General features: G+C 44.2%; 1 protein-coding gene across 9 annotated transcripts in view; it reads left to right on the plus strand.

The window, feature by feature from the left end:
• The window catches only part of PXK (PX domain containing serine/threonine kinase like), a 64,138-nt gene that overhangs the window by 11,452 nt on the left and 30,484 nt on the right, over positions 1-22,202 (plus strand). For all 9 annotated transcript variants that reach the window (XR_012159742.1, XR_012159741.1, XM_073350898.1 and 6 more), the window contains exons 3-7: positions 1,694-1,741; positions 10,255-10,441; positions 18,722-18,799; positions 19,242-19,315; positions 19,779-19,853. Coding sequence is in view for 7 of the 9 variants with exons in the window: in XM_073350898.1 (XP_073206999.1) it covers positions 1,694-1,741; positions 10,255-10,441; positions 18,722-18,799; positions 19,242-19,315; positions 19,779-19,853 (462 nt within the window). In the remaining 2 variants the exon portion in view is untranslated. The remainder of the gene's footprint in view (positions 1-1,693; positions 1,742-10,254; positions 10,442-18,721; positions 18,800-19,241; positions 19,316-19,778; positions 19,854-22,202) is intronic.

Consider the following 22,202-nt stretch of genomic DNA (forward strand, 5'->3'; position numbering starts at 1 on the left):
CTTGGAGTCATCCTCCCACACCCGGCACTCATGCTGAGGAGTGGGGTCGGGTGCAGGGGCTTCCCCAACTCCCCAGCAGGAGCTTTAGGTGGGCTGGGGAAGTGCAGTCGGGGTGCCCATTTTTCCGGGGCCCCTGGGCACAGGCCCCCTTGGCCCAGGGGCTAATCGGCCACTGTTCCTAGGAAAAGACCTGGATTCATCCTAGCTAGTCTAATTCTAGCTAGAGACCAAATGCTATTTGAGAGAGAGTCAGGAATGTGAAATGCTTGAATGTGTTCGGTCACAAACTGTTGTTTCTAGTGTCAGTATTAATTAGCGTGAAGGCTTCATTTCAGCATATAAGTCTTCCAGATGACTACTACATGTGACCTAAGATACATATGACCTAAGATACAACACCAAGGCTCATTTTGTGCCAACTCTTACTACTTGTAGGCTACTTGTCCCAACAACAGTGGGCAACTTCCAGGAGTAAAGTTTGGTGAGTCAGTCCTTTAGTTTCTGTGACAATCCTGCCAGTGGACACAGAATAAAAGTCCTCACGTTGATCTCATACACACTTTCCACTAGCATTCTTTCCTATGTACGTATGTATGTCTGTCTGTCATCGGTAGATAGAATAATTTAGGATGCTTTACATTGTTTGCTCTAGTTTTGGAAGCAAGTTTTTTTTTTTTTCCTCTGGAATAAACTTTCTATTTCCATATTTGACCAAAGCTTCTGAAAGTTGTGATTGTTAGAGGCACATTTTTGTCTGACCTCTTCATTTTAGAAGAGCGACGTGGCTGTGGTAGTTATAGAAGACTTCATTGTCTTCTGCCATTGTGGATGTTCTAGGCCAAACAAAGAATAATCCCTGCAGTGTGTTCCTATTACATATATATAATATGCAGGTGTGTATAGATGGTATTTGTTTTTAAACCTAAATTATGGGGTCTGAATAGTCTGCCAGGACCTGCCTCCCGGCTAGCAGTGGAACCACTGTCTTGTCCAGGCTGTGCTGTAATAAAAATAAGTAATGATGCTGATACCCTGTGAAGAGCTGGTGAGCATCCACTGCTACCAGATAGATTTTTCTGGGGAAGGTCAAGTTACATTTTTCTAAATTTTGAATGTATGATTTTGAAGTAATGTTGCTTCTAGGATGGAAGAATCAGAAGGTGTCTGCAAACACCTTCTGATGAAGCTGCTGCAATATAATGTTACAGCTAGGAAGCTGTATTGGTGGAAGTTGAAGCAAGACCAATTCAGACTGGAAACCAGGTGCACTTTTTTAATAGTGAGAGTAGTTAATCACTGGAATAACTTACTAAGCATCGTGGTCCATTCTGTATCGTTGGCAGTTTCTAGATTGAGATTGGATGATTTTTCTAAAAGCTCTGGTCTAGGAGTTTTTTGGGGGAAGTTCTGTGGCCTGAGTTATACAGGATGACAGGCTAGATGATCAGTGGTCCCTTCTGGCCTGGGAATCTATGAATCTTGCAAGATTAGACATCACAGAGAGCAACTCTTCTCTCTCTCTCTTCACTTGCTGGCATAGACTCCTAGACAGCAGTGTAAACCCAGCAGTCTTGCATTTGTACAGAGAAGCTTAGTGAAACCAAGATTGCAAGTCGGAATTTTTTCCCTCATGCGGTTTAGTTATCACATAAAATCTAGTGTGTTGCTTCAATACTGCCTTTATGTTTTGCAGATTGTGAGAAGATACAGTGACTTTGATTTGCTTAATAGTAGTTTACAGGTAAGATTTTTTCCTCTGATAAATAACTATAATTCTAATTAATATATTATATTATATTTAAAATTTTCTTCTTTGTATACAACAATGAAGAGAACAGAGACAGCATCAAACTTACATGGCTGAAAATGAAATTACTTAAATTTTAAAATTATAAACTGACATTTTTGAACAAGGAGAAATGCTGAGCTATTTTAGGTTTTACCCTGGGAAATGTTGGCTGTAACCTCTGTGACCAATTTAAATCTAAAGACAGGAGATTGGCAGATACTGAATCTTTCCCTTCAGTGATGTGACTTGTTCTGGCTTGGTGCACTGTTATGACCCCTTCTTTCTTTGACTCCCACAAAACGGAGGCACATACTGACCTTCTTAATTCAGCACAGAAGTGCTATGTATCTCGTTATTTGGCTTCCTCTCAAAGCACTTCCAGATGCTGCTTATCATGTGATGGATTTCTGTATCATGGCAAAGGGTTCCTCAGTTAAACACTGAGTTGGCTGGTTATTTTTCTTTTCTTTTTTTTAGGACAGTGGTTTCTTTTAGTTTGCGTAGGAAAAGGCAAAGTGTGTGTGGGATGAGGGGCAGGCAGAGACTAACATTTACAGGAAGGATGCTTGTGGTTCTAGGATTTCTTAGTTTAACACCAGACAAATAACATATGAAGTGAGCTCTATCAGTGTTTTAAGAATAGATTTTATCTGTCACTTTCTTCTCTTTTTTTCCCCCGTCACATGTAGTGTGACTGCAGGACCTTAAGGCCTTTCTGGTTTTCATTTCCTTGTTGGTTTTAAAAATCTGACTACTTGGTGAAGTCTTGTGAACAAGAGTGGGCAAGTATATTGAACTGTGCTCACGATATGAGCATCATTAAATACAGAAGCAGGGATGACATTGTAGAGGGTAGAAGATAGACTTGGGACCAAATTCAGACTCAATTTTAGCAGGTGTAACTTAATTGAATTCTATGAGGTTATCCACTAGGTCTGAATTTGCACTCAAGATTTTGTGTGACCACTATTAAATGACCAACTTTACTTTCTTCTTTGTCTTCTACGGTCCAATCCTGCACTCCTTAATCAGGAAAATCTCCCATTGTCTTCATTTGATCTAACTGGGAATTTTGCCTGAGTACGGAATCCAAAATTGGGCCCTTAATATACCAATACAGCATACAATGTTCATGACTACTCTGTTAGGTTGTGTATATCTTGGCATGTATTCGCCGTGTTCAGCCCAAACATGACTTCAGCAGGAGACGACTGGATTCCAGCAGTTTTTCAGAAGAGAACTCATATGTGGGAATGGAGCAATTTTAAAAATAACTCCCACAAGCAGGAAAAGAAAATCCTACTGAATGGACAAACCCTGTGACTTTCCTTCCTGGTCTTCTGTGTAGGTTGATAGTCACTGTTCTTTAAAATGCATACCACTTCCTAGGAGAGCGAAATGGAGCATGCTTGAGACAAAATCGCTATCTACAACACCTCTGACTGGTAAAAAGCTGGTGTAATGCATTCTACAAAACTCTAACTGAATAATTGCATCATGGGTTCACCGGAGGTAAAAAGAGATTGCTTGTGGGAAGGAACAAGGCTGTTGAAGAATTGTAATTATTTTTTGCATTAGTGGAAACATGTGGAATTATTATTGTGAGGTGGTGGGCAGATGCCCCAGCCAGGGCAGTCTCAGGTAAGCCCAAATGGCTTGCATTATGTTCAACTCATCTTTCCTCAGAAGCAGTTTTAGTAAATAACAGAAGATTGCAAAGGATCAAAGTAATAAAAGATGCTTAGCAACAGACATTCCCGCTATCTGTAAGCTGGGAGGAGTGAGAACATATCCTCTAGGAGGCACAGCATAGAACTTGAAGCACAGCGGGAAGGCGGGGTTCCTTAAAGTGACTTTAAGCCAGTGGTCCTCAATCTTTTTTCATTTGCAGAACCCTAAAAATTTTGAATGGCGGTGCAGACCCCTTTGGATATTTTAGATGTAGTCTGTGGGCCTTGATGGGTCCGTGGACCACAGATTGAGAACCATTGCTTTAAGACGTAGATTGGCTGCAGTGCTGTCAGGAATCTCCACAGTGTTGGCTGCTGTGTAGCACTGCCCCAACACATCCCTTTTAGCTCCATTCTCTGTGCCAAGGTTTGAGAGGTGACACGCAGGGAAATGGGGCATATTAAGGTTATTTTTTCTTTCTCCTGCTCCACTGAGTTATGTAAAATAACTCCAGCATTGCATACACCTGTGTACACTTTCTGATTCTTTAAGAAGCACAGTCCCTAATTCCTTCCAAAACTCCCAACAGCACTATCTTGTATGGAAATGTTCAGGCCCTGTGACTGAACAAGCTTAAACCTCTCCTGTAGATATGGAAGCTAATTCAGAGTAAAATTACCTATGAAACTTTGACCTGTTCCTGGAAGAGAGAAATGAAGTTCTCTTGGACTTAAAGCCGTAAACCACCCATGTTCTTTACTGACTCACTTAACTCTTGACCTGCTTATTGCCTGTTTCTTCAGGAAGTTGTGCTTGGATGTCTTGCAGAGCCTGGAATTGTTGTGGATTTTTTTATGTTGTCTGTACTGCCTTGTTACACCTCTTAAAAAATAATAGTGGGGGCTGAGATTTTCAAAGCTGACTGGACTAGGGGATTTAACCACACTGCTCCCGTTGAAATTAATGGGAGACTTGTGGCTAAATCTCCAAACTGCATTTGAAAATCTCAACCAGAGTCTCCCCAAGTGTACTGGATTAAAAAGCTTCTCGCAATCCATCCTCTTTTTACTTCGAGATTATTTAGTGTAGAAGCGTGGAAATTGTATGTCATGTGATCTCCATTTTGTTGAGAGAACTCCTCAGACCATTCTCTGCTAAGAGAGCAAATGACTTGCTGTAACAAAGGCACTCTGAATTATCAACGGAGATCCCTAAGAAGAACGCTCTAGTTTGAAGATAAGAGTGTTAAAGCATTGGCCCTTCTCTGGCAAAAATCCCATTGGCTGCAGAGGAGGCTTTACTTCTCTGAGTGCTGAATTAGGGCCCAGAGTAAGTATTCCCTCAGGCCCTAAAGCACGTGCATAAGCCTTCATAGGGTCAGGGCCTCACTGAGGTGCCTTTCCATAAATATGATCCCAGTCCCCCGGCAGGTGGGGTTGAAGAAGTCCAAGGTGAAAATACTGGGCTTGCCTTAAATATTCAGATTTGTTTTTCTGAATCAAGGAATGAAATCTTTCCAGGAGCATTTGGAGAAAGTTTGAAAATGGTCACCTAAACTAGAGCCCCTTCTCTGTAAAGCAGTGATTAACCCTCAGGGGAAGAGCCTAATCTTAGAATCATAGAATCTCAGGGTGGGAAGGGACCTCAGGAGGTCATCTAGTCCAACCCCCTGCTCAAAGCAGGACCAATCCCCAACTAAACCATCCCAGCCAGGGCTTTGTCAAGCCTGACCTTAAACCTCTAAGGAAGGCGATTCCACCACCTCCCTAGGTAACCCATTCCAGTGCTTCACCACCCTCCTAGTGAAATAGTGTTTCCTAATATCCAACCTAAACTTCCCCCACTGCAACTTGAGACCATTCCTGCTCGTTCTGTCATCTGCTACCACTGAGAATAGTCTAGATCCATCCTCTTTGGAACCTCCTTTCAGGTAGTTGAAAGCAGCTATCAAATCCTCCCTCATTCTTCTCTTCTGCAGACTAAACAATCCCAGTTCCCTCAGCCTCTCCTTCTAAATCTTGTGTTCCAGTCCCCTAATCATTTTTGTTGCCCTCCACTGGACTCTTTCCAATTTTTCCACATCCTTCATGTAGTGTGGGGCCCAAAACTGGACACAGTACTCCAGATGAGGCCTCACCAATGTCGACTGTGATCTGACATGTTTTTCTGTTGATTGATTGCACTTCTAAACAGAAAATGCATCTGATTTCTGAAGCTTTGCTGTAATTCTTTAATCTTGGTGCAGATTCTCAGACTGACGTGCGTCTGTTTGTGTTTGTGTTTGCTTAGCCTGCAGGTGAGATTTTTTCCCCCTCAAAGTAGGAGGGTGAGCGTGTGGGGAAATGCACAGTGGTTAGGATGCTTTGCATGCGTTCCAGTAACTGAAGACAGTCACATAACCTTATTTTTCCTACCAACATTTTGTCCACTACTGATTCATAAGAACAGCCAGATTGGGTCAGACCAAAGGTCCATCTAGCCCAGCATCCTGTCTTCCAACAGGTCAATGCCAGGTGCCCCAGAGGGAATGAACAGAACAGGGAATCATCAAGTTGCCCATTCCCAGCTTCTGGCAAACAGAGGCTAGGGACACTATCCCTGCCCATCCTGGCTAATAGCCATTGGTGGACCTATCCTGCATGAATGTATGTAGTTCTTTTTTGAACCCTGTTATAGTCTTGGCCTTCACAACATCCTCTGGCAAAGAGTTCCACAGGTTGACTGCGTTGTGTGAATAAGTACTTTCTTTTGTTAGTTTTAAACCTGCTGCCTTTTAACTTCTTTGAGTGATGCCTGGTCCTTGTGTTATGTGAAGGAGTAAATAACACTTCACACCAGTCATGATTTTTATAGGCCTCTATCATATCCCCACCCTTAGTCATCTCTTTTCCAAGCTGAAAAGTCCCAATCTTATTAATCTCTCCTCATGTGGAAGCTGTTCCATATCCCTAACCATTTTTGTTGCCCTTTTCTGAACCTTTTCCAATTCTAGTATATCTCTTTTGAGGTGGTGTAACTGTGCCTCAGAGCGTCACAACTGAGGATGCCAAATTCAGGACAAACTACTGAAAAATAGGGCTGATACACCCCAAGACTGGTGGCTAATCCCCCATAAGATATACCAAACCAGCAACAAAAGTAAACTTCTGTTTCACCACACTGGCTAACAAGAAGTCATAAAAGTGGTTTCCCTAGGTATTCCAGTCTTTGTATTACCACCGAAAACACTACACTTAGAGATGAGTGGTTCTTTAAAACCAGCCTCTTCAAATAAAAGGTTCTTCTGATCCCAAAGGACCAGCCACACACCCAGGTCAATATATAACTTAGATCTTACCCAAAAATCACGCTGATACCAATCCTTTAATATCTAAAATCTAACGGTTTATTCATAAAAAGAAAGAAAGAAAGGTGAGAATTAAAATTGGTTGACGGAATCAAATACATACAATAATTGCAAAGTTCTTGGTTCAGGCTTGTAGCAGTGATGGAATAAACTGCTGGCTTAAGTCAAGTCTTTGGCTGCTTCCAAATCATTGAAGGTTCTCAATTCCTTGGTTAGAATGCTTCCATTAATATAAGTTCATAGTCCAGAGGTTGGAGCAGAAAAGAGGCAAAATGGAGGGGTTTCCAGAGCCTTATATCTTCTGCCCCATGGAGGGAAACCCATTGTTTCAAACAAAGCCCCCAGCACAGCTAGTGGAAAATTACAGGTGACAAGATGGAGTTTGGAGTCACATGGGCAAGTCACGTGTCCATGCATGAAGGTTTGGACACCGTAGAAGCCATTACCTATACCCCAAACAGCACGTTTGCAGGACTGTCCATTCAGTGTAGATGGGCATCTCCCATGGTTCATTGTCAGTTAAGTGTTTGTTTCTTGATGAGCCACATAATTTGAATAGTCCCTCCAAGATGTGCTGGCTAATTACCTTGTGGGCATTCCCTCAGGGCAAACGTTTGAAATCCAGGTATAGAGCCAATACTTAACTTCAAATACAAAAATGATACATGCACACAGATAGCATAATCATAACCAGCAAATCATAACCTTTCCATAGACATCTTACATGCCACATTTTGTACAAGATTTGTTGCAAATATACAACAGTGGTTGCAACAATGATCTATATGGTCATATTTTAACCAGATAACGTCACAGACGGGTGACCAGATCTGCATGCAGTATTCAAGATGTGGGTGTACCATGGATTTATATACAGGCAATATGCTATTTTCCATCTTATTATCTATCCCTTTCTTAATGATTCCCAGCGTTCTGTTCACTTTTTTGACTCTGCTGCACATTGAGTGGATGTTTTCAAAGAACTATTCCCAATGACTGCAAGATCTCTTTTGTGAGCGGTAACAGCTAATTTAGACCCCACCATTTTATATGTATAGTTGGGATTTTGTTTTTCAATGTGCGTTACTTTGCATTTATCAACATTGATAATGTCAGGGATTGGGAAGAGCTCACGTGGGTGTGGAGGGAGGAGCAGGAAAAGGGCAAGGGCATTGCCTCCTCTCTCAAAAAGCGATGGTTTCCTCCAGCTTTTTAAACTGTTCCTACTTTTCCAACTGGTGGAAGTTAGAAGTGGGGATTGTATAACCACCAGATGTTCCCACCTTCTTTCCACTTTCCAGTTTGAGCTTTTGGAGGCGGTGTGGGGAAGTGTCCCCCCAGTGCCGGAACTATTTTCTTTAGAAAAGCAGCTATTGTGCCCCAACAACTTTCTTTTTCTGCAACGCTGTCATCCAGTCTCCTCAAGCCAAAGCCAGCCCTCACTTTGCTTGGCAGGTTAATAGGTGCACCCCAGTCCTTGATACCCCTTGGAGTCTTCCCCTTTGACATCCAGCCTGTCACTGGCTATTCACAGAAATACCAGGTTTACTATCCCCAAGCGCTATCCTTCCTCAGAGAAGGATAGAGGTGTCCTTAGGCTTTCCTTCTCCTTATAACCCCCAAAATTCATTATGTTATTCCTAAAGTCAGGATGACCCCCTCCGGGGTTTGTTCGCTGGTGTGCTGAGTTCATGTTGACTGCGTATGCAAATAGAGCTTCTGCTGTTTGATTTGCAGGTGAACTGAGGCAGACGGTTGAATATACATCCTTTGTCTGATAGAAACCGGTTTGTCAACCCTGCCTTGATTCAGACACTTTTAGGAATATATTTTGAGGGCATGCATGCATGTCTGCAACTTCTGACACAGTATTTGTACATACATTTCACAACAATATGGATCAGTGTGATCCTGGCTTTCATTTAAGATCTTACGTGAAGTGGGTTATAGCCCACGAAAGCTTATGCCCAAATAAATTTGTTAACCTCTAAGGTGCCACAAGGACTCCTTGTTGTTTTTGCGGATACAGACTAATACGCGTCAGCTACCCCTCTGATAGGTGTAGTTAGTTTGTCAGGCCTGTTAGGAGTTGCTGTTACAGAACAGGGAACCCTTTGCCAGCTGGCACCATGGGCCTCTGTGACAGACGCCCGGTTTCTTAAGGATTTCTCCCATGAAGGCTCAGTAACTGTGAGACATCTGCTTTGATTTGCTGTACAGGGATGTGTTGGAAAGATGAATAATTCATTGTGTATCAATTCATATGACGCAAGTAGATATAAATACTGTGTTCAAGCTACATCTTTGTTTTTCAAACACAATCTTTTGATTTCTTTAAAATAATACCTTGCCTTTCTGCAGCATCTTTCATCTGATGAGCCGTAAGTGCTTCATGAATGTTAACTAACTAAAGCCTCACGACATGTAGGTAAGGGGTATACAGTGATCCACCACTAGAACGTAGTGCTTCTGGGCTCAAGTGCCAACTATTCCCGGCGACGGAGGGTGCTCGCACCCCCCCAGCCCCACCATGACTCCGCCCCTAACCCAGCCCCCATTCTGTCCCCGCCCCAACTCCACCCCCTCCATGCCCCTATTGGAGCCCTCCCCAAATCCCAGCCCCACCTCCTCCCCGAGCTTGCCACATTCCCCCTCCTCCCCCCTCCCTCCCATCGCTTGCTGCCATGAAACAGCTGTTCCGCGGTGCAAGTGCTGGGAGCTAGGGTGAGAAGCAGGTCGTGGCAGCGTGCTCAGGGGAGGAGGCGGAGGTGAGCTGGGGAAGGGAGGGGCGGGGAGCTGCCAGTGGGTGCAGAGCACCCACCAATTTTTCCCTGTGGGTGCTCCAGCTCTGGAGCACCCACGGAGTTGGCGCCTATGCTTCTGGGGTGTACATAACAGCTCTACCTGTATAATGTCACACAGCAAAAATTTTAGAATGGGATGTGAAGAATTATCTCCTATAATTGAAACTGCAAGTTAAAAACCATTACTGCTGGCTTCTTTAAGTCACAATAATGGTAGTGCGTGAATTAGAAACTATTATCAATCTGTGCACAAGTTAAATAGGAGAGAAGAGAGTTTGTCAAGAGCAGACACTAGGATGCAATGTTGGTTTGTGCTATGACATAGGTATGCTGAGAAAACACCGTGCTTTATTCTCATTTTGTTAGTGTGGCTCTTGCACTTAAATCTCCTGGCACTTTTGGTGGTGGTACATATACAAATCTCTACATTCTGAGATGAGAGTACATATCAGACTATTTCAGCACTGTACAAACACAGAACTTAAGGCAAAATGCCAATATAGACTTTCTGAATATCCACTTTTTAAAAATTACCTGGTTCTTAGAACAACGCAAAACTAGTGTTTTATGGCTCAATTATTTACCTCCATGAGATATTAAAAGAGGAAGTTTTTTGATAATATTATGTTTCCTCTCTTTTTAAGATCTCGACTCTAAGTCTACCTCTACCTCCCAAAAAGTTGATTGGGAATATGGATCGTGAATTCATCGCTGAAAGACAGAAGGGACTCGAGAACTATCTCAACGTCATCACTTCCAATCACATACTGTCCAATTGTGAATTGGTAAAGAAATTTTTGGATCCAAACAACTATTCTGTAAACTATACTGGTAAGTGAAGGATTGTAAAACTGCATTAATAAATGCTGGTTGCTGAGTGAAGGGCACAGGAGAAATTTACTTCCTCTTCCAGACACAGAGGACCAGTCTCACCTTATAAATTGTGCATTAATACTATTAAGGAGTGATACTGCGACGTAGAGTAGTGAATTTACTCTGAAGTGCCCACATGCTGTCTGTCATGAAGCAGATCTGTGCATTAACTGTACTGTTACCAAGTTTCCAGTTACAGTACCACAAAGAGTGGCCAGGACCGAGAGAATCAGGAGGAGGAAATGTAAAGAGGGGAGACATAAGACTACCTAGGGGCAGTTTAAACTATTGTACCTGAGCTAAGGCAGTGAGCCAAGAAACACAGGGAACTAGTTCAGCTTTGCTGAGTACTTTGTGAGGCCCATGGTGCAAACTCTTCATGGTTTCTATAGAGACCCCATATATTACTGTGTACTGCGGTTATAGCTCACAAATTCCTGCCCGCTGCATCATGGGTAGCTGGCACTTCTACACTTAGCATTCTTCATGCCTAGCTTTCAGTGTTATACGGAGGTGGCACTTCTGTGGTGGGGATACTAAGGCAGAGGTTGTGATTTGTCCCAGGTCACACAGTGAGCCGTTGGGAATAGAATCTTGGAATCCTGACATCCAGCCCCATGTCTCATTTGCTTTGTTTTTTTAAGGTAGTCCTTTTCTAGAGTGCTGTATAGACTTTAACTCATCCTTACAGTCACACGCGGGTGAGACAAGCTTAACCCTCTAAAACTCTTCCCATTTAACCAGTAAGGGTGAGTGAATTTACCTGGGGTGTCAACTTCCCTTGCTTTTCTCTTGCAAATTCCTCCTTGAAACCCACCTCCTCCAGTAATCCCTCCTGTCTTCTTCACATTAGTAGTAACTGCTACATCTTCTTTTCCTGGGCTGCTGTCCAATGTCTTGTCCCGTGTGTACAGTTTGGCCTTACACATAGAGCCATGGACTGGCCTTTGAGAAATGTGGATTCTATTCTTGGTTTGGCCACTGGCCTGCTGGGTGGTCTTGGGCAAGTCACTGTACCTCTCTGTGCCTCAATTTTCTTACCTGTAAACTGGGGATAATGATATTTGCCTCTTGGTAAAGCACTGTGAGATCTACTGACGAAAAGCACTGTAAAAGACTTATGTATTATTGTATTATGATTCTACTTTGATTTTAAATTCTTCAGAGCTGGGAATGTGTCCTGATCTGTGCAAAGCACTGTGTAAATTTGTGGCAATATATAAATATGCATGAGATGTGCTTTGGTCATGCATCTTGAGAAATGTTGATAGGTGCATAGTATAAATTGGGGAGGTGGAAAAATTTAAAGTGTGCATGTGCGTGTAATTTGTTTTTAATACTAATAATAAATAATTGATCATACTGACTGTCATTCTGGGAGCTCATCCAGCTTGTTAGGAACCAATCCTCCTTCTTCAACATGTACTGCTGCTTCTGGACTTGTATGTTTTTCCCCCTTTCTCCATAGTCCAGCATGTAGCAGGCAAGTATGAGAGAAGGAAGAATTTTATGGTACCTGTCCAAACAAGATTTTCCTGTTGGACTTTCTAAATATTGTCCATACTAAAGCTGCTGGCAATAAATCCTTTTGTAGGAGACTAGCAATTTTCTTCGGATCTTGTTGACTGAAAACTCTGTTCTTGCAGAAGATACTAAATGCAGAAGATTCTAAAAAAACAATGATAGCAGCTCTCAAACTTGTTCACGGAGCTCTTGCTGATCATCTGTGGAGGAAGCTTGCTAACCAAATGGTTCTCGTTTCTCTCCTTGGTTCAAACTTACGTTTCAGTAAAGAAAGCAGAAAGTAAATTTAAATATGCTCAATATTGCTTCCCCTTGTAACTAGTTGCTGCAGTTAGGTGGCTTTGAAGGGCGATGGGGGAGGTCCTCAGGATTGCAAGTAAGAGGAGAAATGGCTTATGTGATTGCAGCTGGAGGGAAGATGACCCAGAGGCACCCCCTCTGTTGGTGAACCCCAGACCTATAAAATGTGCCAGATTGAGGTAAAGTGATAGCCTAATTCACCCCAAAAAGAAGTTTTAAACAAAGGAAGGCATTCTACAATTTATTTCTGTAGCACTAACCAATGGGAAAACCATACCAGAGATGACATATAGTGTCAACTCCCCTATAAACTGTGAAATGCAAACCTTTATGTTCATAAAAGCACAACCTAGCAAAGCAGAAACATACTGTTTATTTTCCATTTGTGTCCACTCCCCCCTTGTGAAATATCCTAGTGCAAGGGTGGCCAAACTGTGGCTCGCAAGCTGTATACAACTCTTTTTTACAGTTAAAGCGCAGCTCGCAGAGCCCCCTTACCCCCCCCCCGCCCCCCCCTGCCTGCTACCCCCTTCTCCATCTATCTGGGGTGGGAGAGAGCTCGGAATCTCTGCCTTGCAGCAGGGGGTAGGGAAGTGGCTTCTGCCCAGCGAGGAGGGGAATCTTGGGGCTTCAGCCCTGTGGGGCGCACCTGCTAGGGCTCAGGGCTTCACAGCAGGAGCAGGGCTGAAACCCCGAGCCTCGGCAGACACGTCCCAGCTCTCGAACTTCTGGAGATTGTCATATACAGCTCTGCGGGTCAGTAAGTTTGGCCAGCCCTGTCCTAGTGTCTGGAGTCTCTGCCTACAGTTAACTGTCTTTCCCTAAACATTCTCTGACATTTATGTTAAGCTATGGAGGAGACCTAAAATATAAGTAATACATTAACATATTAGCTCATCTAGTTACCACTGAACAAACAGTGGTGATCCTGTAAGAAGTATTCTAACATCCATATTAATTCTGAGCAAGTTCATCAAGATTACTGTTACAGCAAGTACCAGGGGAATTAATAATGATTAAGTCACTGCCTATGATCTTGGCAGACCCCATTAATGTGACATTACTTTAAGTCACTGTTGTACCAATAAACAATGACTGTTGCACCATTTTCCCCTTCTCCAAGCATGTTTCCACAAATGGTCACAGGCAAATAATACACAACGGGTCAAATAAAATCTAAAACCCTGCATCCTTTTTCACTTGCACTATTTGTCCCTGACAAGATCAGTGACATTAGAGAAGTTTCATTGTTTGCCTGAAAAAAGAAAAGGAGGACTTGCGGCACCTTAGAGACTAACAAATTTAATTGAGCATAAGCTTTCGTGAGCTACAGCTCACTTCATCAGATGCATTCAGTGCATTGCCTGCTTTCCCTAATGATCAATTCTAAATCACCTTGTGAACTCCTAACAGAGTTGCCTTTCCAGCTGCAGGGGAGTGCTGTCTGTCTCCAGTAATCTGGAATGGTTTCATTTTTTCAGAATTGCACGCTGGAGGCTGCCAGCAGAAAGTCTACAGGGAAGTAAGTGCCTTTGCACTAGTCAGCTCTTGTTGCTCAGCAGGAGCAGGCAGCAAAGAGTAAAATAAATAGATGAATAGTTTGTACATAGTAATGGCAGAATTAAATGTCAATTAAGTTTTAAAATTTGGCATTAAAGGTGAATGACAAAGAAATGTCCTGTTTGTGAGGCAGACTAGACATGGGGAAATTCAAACCATGAGCTTTGGATCTGGATCTGAACTGTCTCTTGGGGTGGTGTTGGATCTTGTGGCTTAGGCCCATTTCTAGTACAGCAGAAATGTTAGCTCATGAAGTTTGCGTTCCCTAAACCAGCTGATTTACACTCTTCTCTTAGGGTATGTCTACACTACGAAATTAGGTCGAATTTATAGAAGTCGGTTTTTTTGAAATCGGTTTTATATATTCGAGTGTGTGTGTCCCCACAGAAAATGCTCTAAGTGCATTAAGTGCATTAACTCGGCGGAGCGCTTCCACAGTACCGAGGCAAGCGTCGACTTCTGGAGCGTTGCACTGTGGGTAGCTATCCCACAGTTCCTGCAGTCTCCGCTGCCCATTGGAATTCTGGGTTGATATCCCAATGCCTGATGGGGCTAAAACATTGTCGCGGGTGGTTCTGGGTACATATCGTCAGGACTCCGTTCCCACCCTCCCTCCCCCCGTGAAAGCAAGGGCAGACAATCATTTCGCGCCTTTTTTGTCTGCTGCCAGCCAAAGATGTAAAGGATAGATGGAGTGGGTCAGAACAAGAAATAGACCAGATTTGTTTTGTACTCATTTTCCTCCTCCCCTGTCTAGATCACACTGCAGTCAGTCACAGAGAAGGTGCAGCGAGGTTAATCTAGCCATGTATCAATCAGAGGCCAGGCTAACCTCCTTGTTCCAATAACAACGATAACTTTGGTGCACCATTTCTTATTGGAACCCTCCGTGCAGTCCTGCCTGAAATACTCCTTGATGTACAGGCACACCCTTTGTGGATTTTAGCTCCCTGAAGCCAACCCTGTAAGCCGTGTCGTCAGTCGCCCCTCCCTCCGTCAGAGCAACGGCAGACAATCGTTCCGCGCCTTTTTTCTGTGCGGACGCCATACCAAGGCAAGCATGGAGGCCGCTGAGCTCATTTTGGCAATTAGGAGCACATCAACCACCACACGCATTATCCAGCAGTATATGCAGCACCAGAACATGGCAACGCGATACCGGGCGAGGAGGCGACGTCAGCGCGGTCCCGTGAGTGATCAGGACATGGACACAGATTTCTCTGAAAGCATGGGCCCTGCCAATGCATGCATCATGGTGCTAATGGGGCAGGTTCATGCTGTGGAACGCCGATTCTGGGCTCGGGAAACAAGCACAGACTGGTGGGACCGCATAGTGTTGCAGGTCTGGGACGATTCCCAGTGGCTGCGAAACTTTCGCATGCGTAAGGGCACTTTCATGGAACTTTGTGACTTGCTTTCCCCTGCCCTGAAGCGCATGAATACCAGGATGAGAGCAGCCCTCACAGTTGAGAAGCGAGTGGCGATAGCCCTGTGGAAGCTTGCAACGCCAGACAGCTATCGGTCAGTTGGGAATCAATTTGGAGTGGGCAAATCTACTGTGGGGGCTACTGTGATGCAAGTAGCTCATGCAATCAAAGATCTGCTGATATCAAGGGTAGTGACCCTGGGAAATGTGCAGGTCATAGTGGATGGCTTTGCTGCAATGGGATTCCCTAACTGTGGTGGGGCTATAGACGGAACCCATATCCCTATCTTGGCACCAGAGCACCAAGCCGGCGAGTACATAAACCGCAAGGGGTACTTTTCGATAGTGCTGCAAGCTCTGGTGGATCACAAGGGACGTTTCACCAACATCAACGTGGGATGGCCGGGAAAGGTGCATGATGCTCGCATCTTCAGGAACTCTGGTCTGTTTCAAAAGCTGCAGGAAGGGACTTTCTTCCCAGACCAGAAAATAACTGTTGGGGATGTTGAAATGCCTATATGTATCCTTGGGGACCCAGCCTACCCCTTAATGCCATGGCTCATGAAGCCGTACACAGGCAGCCTGGACAGTGGTCAGGAGCTGTTCAACTACAGGCTGAGCAAGTGCAGAATGGTGGTAGAATGTGCATTTGGACGTTTAAAGGCGCGCTGGCGCAGTTTACTGACTCGCTTAGACCTCAGCGAAACCAATATTCCCACTGTTATTACTGCTTGCTGTGTGCTCCACAATATCTGTGAGAGTAAGGGGGAGACGTTTATGGCGGGGTGGGAGATTGAGGCAAATCGCCTGGCTGCTGGTTACGCGCAGCCAGACACCAGGGCGGTTAGAAGAGCTCAGGAGGGCACGGTACGCATCAGAGAAGCTTTGAAAACCAGTTTCATGACTGGCCAGGCTACAGTGTGAAAGTTCTGTTTGTTTCTCCTTGATGAAACCCCCCGCCCCTTGGTTCACTCTACTTCCCTGTAAGCTAACCACCCTCCCCTCCTCCCTTTAATCACCGCTTGCAGAGGCAATAAAGTCATTGCTGCTTCACAGTCATGCATTCGTTATTCATTCATCACACAAATAGGGAGATGACTACCAAGGTATCCCAGGAGGGGTGGTGGAGGAGGGAAGGAAAATGCCACACAGCACTTTAAGCACAGCACTTTAAAAGTTTACAACTTTAAAATTTATTGAATGACAGCCTTCTTTTTTTTGGGCAATCCTCTGTTGTGGAGTGGCTGGTTGGCCGGAGGCCCCCCCACCGTGTTCTTGGGCGTCTGGGTGTGGAGGCTATGGAACTTGGGGAGGAGGGCGGTTGGTTACAGAGGGGCAGCAGTGGCAGTCTGTGCTCCAGCTGCCTTTGCGGCAGCTCAACCATACACTGGAGCATTCTGGTTTGGTCCTGCAGCAGCCTCAGCATTGAATCCTGCCTCCTCTCATCACGCTGCCGCCACATTTGAGCTTCAGCCCTGTCTTCAGCCCGCCACTTACTCTCTTCAGCCCTCCACCTCTCCTCCCGGTCATTTTGTGCTTTCCTGCACTCTGACATTATTTGCCTCCACGCATTCGTCTGTGCTCTGTCAGTGTGGGAGGACAGCATGAGCTCGGAGAACATTTCATCGCGAGTGCGTTTTTTTTTCTTTCTAAGCTTCACTAGCCTCTGGGAAGGAGAAGATCCTGTGATCATTGAAACACATGCAGCTGGTGGAGAAAAAAAAAGGGACAGCGGTATTTAAAAAGACACATTTTATAAAACAGTCGCTACACTCTTTCAGGGTAAACCTTGCTGTTAACATTACATACATAGCACATGTGCTTTCGTTACAAGGTCGCATTTTGCCTCCTCCCACCGCGTGACTACCCCCTCAACCTTCCCCCCTCCCTGTGGCTAACAGTGGGGAACATTTCTGTTCAGCCACAGGCAAACAGCCCAGCAGGAATGGGCTATACTGAGTGTCCCTGAAGAAAAGCACCCTATTTCAACCAGGTGACCATGAATTATATCTCACTCTCCTGAGGATAACACAGAGAGAGAAAGAACGGATTTTGGTTGAATGCCAGCAAACATACACTGCAATGCTTTGTTCTACAGTGATTCCCGAGTATGTGTTACTGGCCTGGAGTGGTAAAGTGTCCTACCATGAAGGACGAAATAAGGCTGCCCTCCCCAGAAACCTTTTGCAAAGGCTTTAGGACTACATCTAGGAGAACCGCAAATGCCAGGGCAAAGTAATCCTTTCACATGCTTGCTTTTAAACCATGTATAGCATTTTAAAAGGTACACTCACCAGAGGTCCCTTCTCCGCCTGCTGGGTCCAGGAGGCAGCCTTGGGTGGGTTCGGTGGGTACTGGCTCCAGGTCTAGGGTGAGAAACAGTTCCTGGCTGTCGGGAAAACCGGTTTCTCCGCTTGCTTGCTGTGAGCTATCTACAACCTCCTCCTCCTCCTCATCTTCTTCGTCCCCAAAACCTGCTTCCGTATTGCCTCCATCTCCATTGAAGGAGTCAAACAACACGGCTGGGGTAGTGGTGGCTGAATCCCCTAAAATGGCATGCAGCTCATCATAGAAGCGGCATGTTTGGGGCTCTGACCCAGAGCGGCTGTTCGCCTCTCTGGTTTTCTGGTAGGCTTGCCTCAGCTCCTTCAGTTTCATGCGGCACTGCTTCGGGTCCCTGTTATGGCCTCTGTCCTTCATGCCCTGGGAGATTTTCGCAAAGGTTTTGGCATTTCGAAAACTGGAACGGAGTTCTGATAGCATGGATTCCTCTCCCCAAACAGCGATCAGATCCCGTACCTCCCGTTCGGTCCATGCTGGAGCTCTTTTGCGATTCTGGGACTTCATCATGGTCACCTGTGCTGATGAGCTCTGCATGGTCACCTGCAGCTTGCCACGCTGGCCAAACAGGAAATGAGATTCAAAAGTTCGCGGTTCTTTTCCTGTCTACCTGGCCAGTGCATCTGAGTTGAGAGTGCTGTCCAGAGTGGTCAGAATGGAGCACTCTGGGATAGCTCCCGGAGGCCAATACCATCGAATTGTGTCCACAGTACCCCAAATTCGAGCTGGGAACGTCGATTTAAGCGCTAATCCACTTGTCAGGGGTGGAGTAAGGAAATGGATTTTAAGAGCCCTTTAAGTCGAAATAAAGGGCTTCACTGTGTGGATGGGTGCAGGTTTAAATCGATTTAACATTGCTAAATTCGACCTAAAGTCCTAGTGTAGACCAGGGCTTAGAAGATCTAAACTACTTCAGGTTAAAAGCTCAGACACTTTTTAGCCATGTTTTGTGACTTAATTTAAAAAAAGAAACAGTTTTGCTGCCTTGTTACGTGTGAAGCAAAGCCTGAATCCCTGCAGCTTGCCTCTGATTCTGACCATTCAGCAATGTGTGTATAATTAACAGACTTTTAAAAATCTCTTTGCAGAAATTGCCTTACAGCATGTTTCGATGTTCTTCCGGTCGGAGCCAAAGTGGGAGGTGGTAGAGCCACTAAAAGATATAGGTAAGAAATTGGCAGTTTGGGTCTCTGCTCAAGGAGAGACATGGCTGCCATATTAATGTTCCTTGGGGGGAAATATATTGGTCAATTCTCTCTTCTTAAATGTCTCTCTTTGTGAAGGAGACTTAATTAAAATGAAGAATTATGGTGGCAGTTTGAGCCAAGTTAGAAGAGCACTGTCATTATGTATATGGAACTGAATTTGATGAAGGATTTGGAGTCTTACTACTGATAATACTAAGCATTGAAGCCTTAAATTATTTATGTATCTTTCCATATTGACATAATTTTGGTGTATGTTGGTATAATGCCCCACTGATAGCGATCTTTGTAAATCTAGAAGAATTTTCTTATTGGAGAAGCATAATAAAGAGTTAGCACATAAACCCTGCTATGATTCAGTAGCTTTTTTAAAAACAAAAATGAAACCTGTGTTTCCTCCTAGGCTGGAGAATCCGTAAGAGGTATTTTTTAATGAAGAGTAAGAATCAGCCAAAGGAGCGACTAATGTTAAGTTGGGTATGCTTGCATCTTAAATTTCATCCCACTTTCAGGTTCTTCAAGATAGCTATATAAATGAACTGGTCAAAGCAGCATTATAAAACCCCTCTGTGTGGTTGCCTTCGTCCCCAACAAAAGGAATGTTTTGAGTTCATGCTCAAGATCTTATTTTTGTGAAGCCTAGCTTCATAGTGTTTTATCAGATATTGCATATGAATAACAGAAACATGTAAACTTGGGCGCTTGGGATCCAGCTCTAAGTGACAATGTGAACCAATTGTGAGCTAGTTTAGCTTCTAGAATGTTTCTTTCCATAATGTATAAAGCATTACCTTGCATTATATTTTGCCCTCTTTTACTCTAGAGGTAAACTTTGCAGAAGCAGCTGTTTTAGTAACTTGTGAGAAAACTAAGTGAAAATCCTTCCATCTTTTTCTGTATATTATTCAGCTGATGACTTACTGTTTGTATTCATTTCTAGGCTGACTTTGGCCCTGATAAATACTTGTCTGATAAAGACTTCCAGTGCGCAGTGAAACTTCTTTCTTCTTGTTCTGTGAGTGTTACCTTGATGACTCTTAAACTGAGCCAACCCAAAACTAACTCTTACGAGGACTAATCCTGAAAAAGTGTATGCAGTCTAATACAAAAATATTGTGTACTTATAAAACTGCTGTCATCTGAAGAGCTCAAAGCCTTTGTCAACACTAGTTAAGCCTCCTAAACCCTGGTGAGGTAATATGTAATCGCCCAAGAAAGTAGTAATGCCGGAAATGTCAAAGTCATGGCTGTTGTGCTTTTTCTCTTCCTGTCTTTCCATAATACTTCGCGTTAGCATCAACTTTGATTGTAAATGTCCAAGATTTTCAGGCTGTCAGAACAGTGCTGTCTATAAATTTAGTTGTTTAACAACTCATCAGAGATGTCCTGAGGATCTAATGGATATCAGTGAAATGTGTTTGGATTCTCTGTGCTCTGTCTGCAATCTGTCGGTAGCCTGGAGGCAGAGGCTGTGGAAACAATGGAGGCAGTGCTCTGATTTCCTGTGTTCCAGGGAACACCACACGGCAGGATCCAATAGTAGTAACTCTATCTGAATAAGGAATGGTATTTGCTGACTCCAAAGGGAACCCTGTGTGGCCTGTTTCTGCTTTGAGACTCTCGCAGCAAAAAGCAGGACACCTTGGGAATAATTCTTTACAGCCAAGTTTTAAATGTGTATGGTTGTTTTTTCCAATCCTGCAAGCCAAGTTGTCAGCAGAAAGTAAATAGTGCTCACTTGAACTGAGTTACTCCAGTGAGTGATATTAATTTCTGAAAAGGTTATGAAACTAGTACTGTGAATTCTTAGTCTTCAACTACCTCATATTGTACTGCAGATCTAGGGCCTGAGACCACAAAGCCATGAGTAACTTTATCCAGCATAAATAGAGTCACAGTGGGTGAGGTAATATATTTTATTGGACCAACTTCTGTTGGTTAACGAGACAAGCTTCTGAGTTTACACAGAGCTCTTCTTCAGGTCTGGGAAACTTAGACCTTGTCTCTGCTACAAATTACTTCGTATAACAGATGATTAATCCACACCCCTGAGCAACAGAAGTTATACTGACCTGAGTGGCAGTGTAGACAGCACTATGTTGGCTGGGAAGCTTCTCCCCACGACGTAGCTACCGCTTCTCATGGAGGCAGGAGTCATTAAGCCGACGGGGAGAGCTCTCTCCCGTTGGCTGAGAGCATCTTCGCCAGAAGCACTACAGTGGTGCAGGCTGTAAGTGCTCTCCTGTAGACATCACCACATTTGGTGTCTCACAGCTAAACACAAGATGGAACAGATTGTTTAGCATAAATAGTTAGTACGTATTTCAAGGGACCACTCAAGGTGACATGGCCCATTAATACCCCTTTTGTCATAGGGAACATAACAGGCCACTACATCTTAACACTTATTTCAAGAGACTGTTCAACTACGTACGCTAAACAATCTGTTCCGTCTTGTGAGACACTTAGCTGTGAGACACTACGGTCAGGTCTACGGTACAAATTTAGGTCAGTGCAGCTGCGCTGCTTTAGCGCGTCTGGTGAAGATGCTCTAAGCTGATGGGAGAGAGCTCTCCTGTCAGTTTCATAGCTCCGCAAGAGGCAGTAGCTGGGTCAGTGGAAGAAGCTGTCCCCCTGTCACAGCGTTGTCTACATGGGGGTTTACGGTTGGTATAACTACAGAGCTCAAGGGTGTGGATTTTTCATACCCCAGAGCGAGAGTTATACCAGAGAGTGTGGTGTCGACCAAGTCGGAGTAAGCTTCCCAGACCTGAAGAAGAGCTCTGTGTAAGCTTGGAAGCTTGTTTCTCCCTCCAACAGAAGTGGGTCCAGTAAAAGAGATTACCTCACCCGCCTTGTCTTTCTAATATCTTGGGACTGACACAGTGGCAACAACACTTTAATGGGACTATGCGGTATAAATAACCTTTTTTAATCAACAAGCTAGTGACTTTGACTGCAGTGTAAGAGATCAGGAGGAAGAGCACAGGTAATGAGATTTGCAACCTCCTAACTTCCCCTGATGCCCACCAAATTCCCCTGCACCCTGTGCTTGGTCACGTCTGGGTTAAGTGCATCTGTTTTATCATGTGTGGGCAGGGGTGTGCACAAGGGGGGCATGGGCACCCACCAATAATTGGTGGGGGCAGAGCAAGCTCCTCCAGCCCCAGGGCTGCGGCAGGGGCACAGAACATGCTCCTTCAAATGCAGTCAAATTTAAATTCCTGTGCACGTCCCTGTGTGAGAGTTACTAATTTAGGGCCTGATCCAGCTGTTACTGAAATTGGTAGTAAGATTCCTGTCTACTTCAGTGGAAGTTGAATAAAATCCCTGCTTTGTTGGCCCTTGGTTAAGACTAAAATAA

This window comes from Lepidochelys kempii, chromosome 7 (genome assembly GCF_965140265.1).
Source record: "Lepidochelys kempii isolate rLepKem1 chromosome 7, rLepKem1.hap2, whole genome shotgun sequence".
Lineage (NCBI taxonomy): Eukaryota > Metazoa > Chordata > Testudines > Cheloniidae > Lepidochelys > Lepidochelys kempii.